Below are 1,390 nucleotides of genomic sequence, written 5' to 3' on the forward strand. Positions count from 1 at the left end.
GGGGGTTTTCCCCGTAAAAACAGGGATTTTCTCCTCACCTTTTTATTGCTGTCTGGGCCGAGTTGGTTTTTATTTCTTGATTTGAATTTTTTATGTTGAGTCTTTGATTTTTTTTTTTTTTATATCTCTGATTTTGTGATTTCTTCTGATTTTTTTCTCCCCCCAACCTTCCAGGTTTGATGACAAATACACCCTGAAGCTGACCTTCATCAGCGGGAAAACCAAACAGCAGAGGGAAGCCGAGTTCACCAAATCCATCGCCAAATTCTTCGACGCCAACGGGACGTTGGTGATGGAAGCCTACGAGCCCGAGGTCTCCAAGCTCCACGACAGCCTGGCCCTGGAGAAGAAAATCAAGTGATTTTTCATTTTTTTTCCGGGGAAGCGCTAAATTAAGGCCAATAAAGAAAAAAAAAGAAAAAAAAGCAAAGAAAACCAATCCTCGCCTCTGTTTTTTTGGGGGGGGGTTTTGTTTGGTTTTTTTTTTTTTTTTCCGTAAAAACAGGGATTTTCTCCTCACCTTTTTATTGCTGTCTGGGCCGAGTTGGTTTTTATTTCTTGATTTGAATTTTTTATGTTGAGTCTTTGATTTTTTTTTTTTTTATATCTCTGATTTTGTGATTTCTTCTGATTTTTTTCTCCCCCCAACCTTCCAGGTTTGATGACAAATACACCCTGAAGCTGACCTTCATCAGCGGGAAAACCAAACAGCAGAGGGAAGCCGAGTTCACCAAATCCATCGCCAAATTCTTCGACGCCAACGGGACGTTGGTGATGGAAGCCTACGAGCCCGAGGTCTCCAAGCTCCACGACAGCCTGGCCCTGGAGAAGAAAATCAAGTGATTTTTCATTTTTTTTCCGGGGAAGCGCTAAATTAAGGCCAATAAAGAAAAAAAAAGAAAAAAAAGCAAAGAAAACCAATCCTCGCCTCTGTTTTTTTGGGGGGGGGTTTTGTTTGGTTTTTTTTTTTTTTGTCCTGAAATCCTTGGGGGTTTTTGTTTTGTTTTTTTTTTTGGTTTTTTTGGGTTTTTGTCCTGAAATCCTTGGGGACCAATGCAATTTTTAATCATAGAATTAATTGCATCTTGGAGATGAGATGTTTTTGGGGCTGTTGGAAAATCTCAGGTTTGGTTTTTCCACTCCGGGGTCGACGAGGGAGAAGGATTTGTCCTCGGGGACCCTCACGAGGGGAAAACTTTGTCACCAAAACCATCCCCTCTTCCTGCCTCGTTACCCGGCGGCGCTTTAACGAACCCCCTCCCTGCCATGGAGTGTCTGGATGTGGGGGGGGGACACACACACCCCCCTATAATGTCACTTTTTCCCTTTTCCGTTAGGAATTCAGGACAAAATCCTTCTGGCAAACAGGTTTTCTTTATTTTTGTATTTT

At 42.2% G+C, this 1,390-nt stretch overlaps 1 protein-coding gene across 1 annotated transcript in view; it reads left to right on the top strand.

Annotated features, from left to right (window-relative positions):
* The window catches only part of SPCS2 (signal peptidase complex subunit 2), a 17,028-nt gene extending 16,604 nt beyond the window's left edge, over positions 1 to 424 (top strand). Inside the window, exon 5 of the mRNA XM_014956125.1 lies at positions 175 to 424. Coding sequence (XP_014811611.1) covers positions 175 to 361 — 187 coding nt within the window. The 3' untranslated portion in view covers positions 362 to 424. The remainder of the gene's footprint in view (positions 1 to 174) is intronic.
* Positions 425 to 1,390: the final 966 nt, after the last annotated feature.

This window comes from Calidris pugnax, unplaced genomic scaffold, assembly GCF_001431845.1.
Source record: "Calidris pugnax isolate Ruff unplaced genomic scaffold, ASM143184v1 scaffold257, whole genome shotgun sequence".
In the NCBI taxonomy this organism is placed as follows: Eukaryota; Metazoa; Chordata; class Aves; order Charadriiformes; family Scolopacidae; genus Calidris; species Calidris pugnax.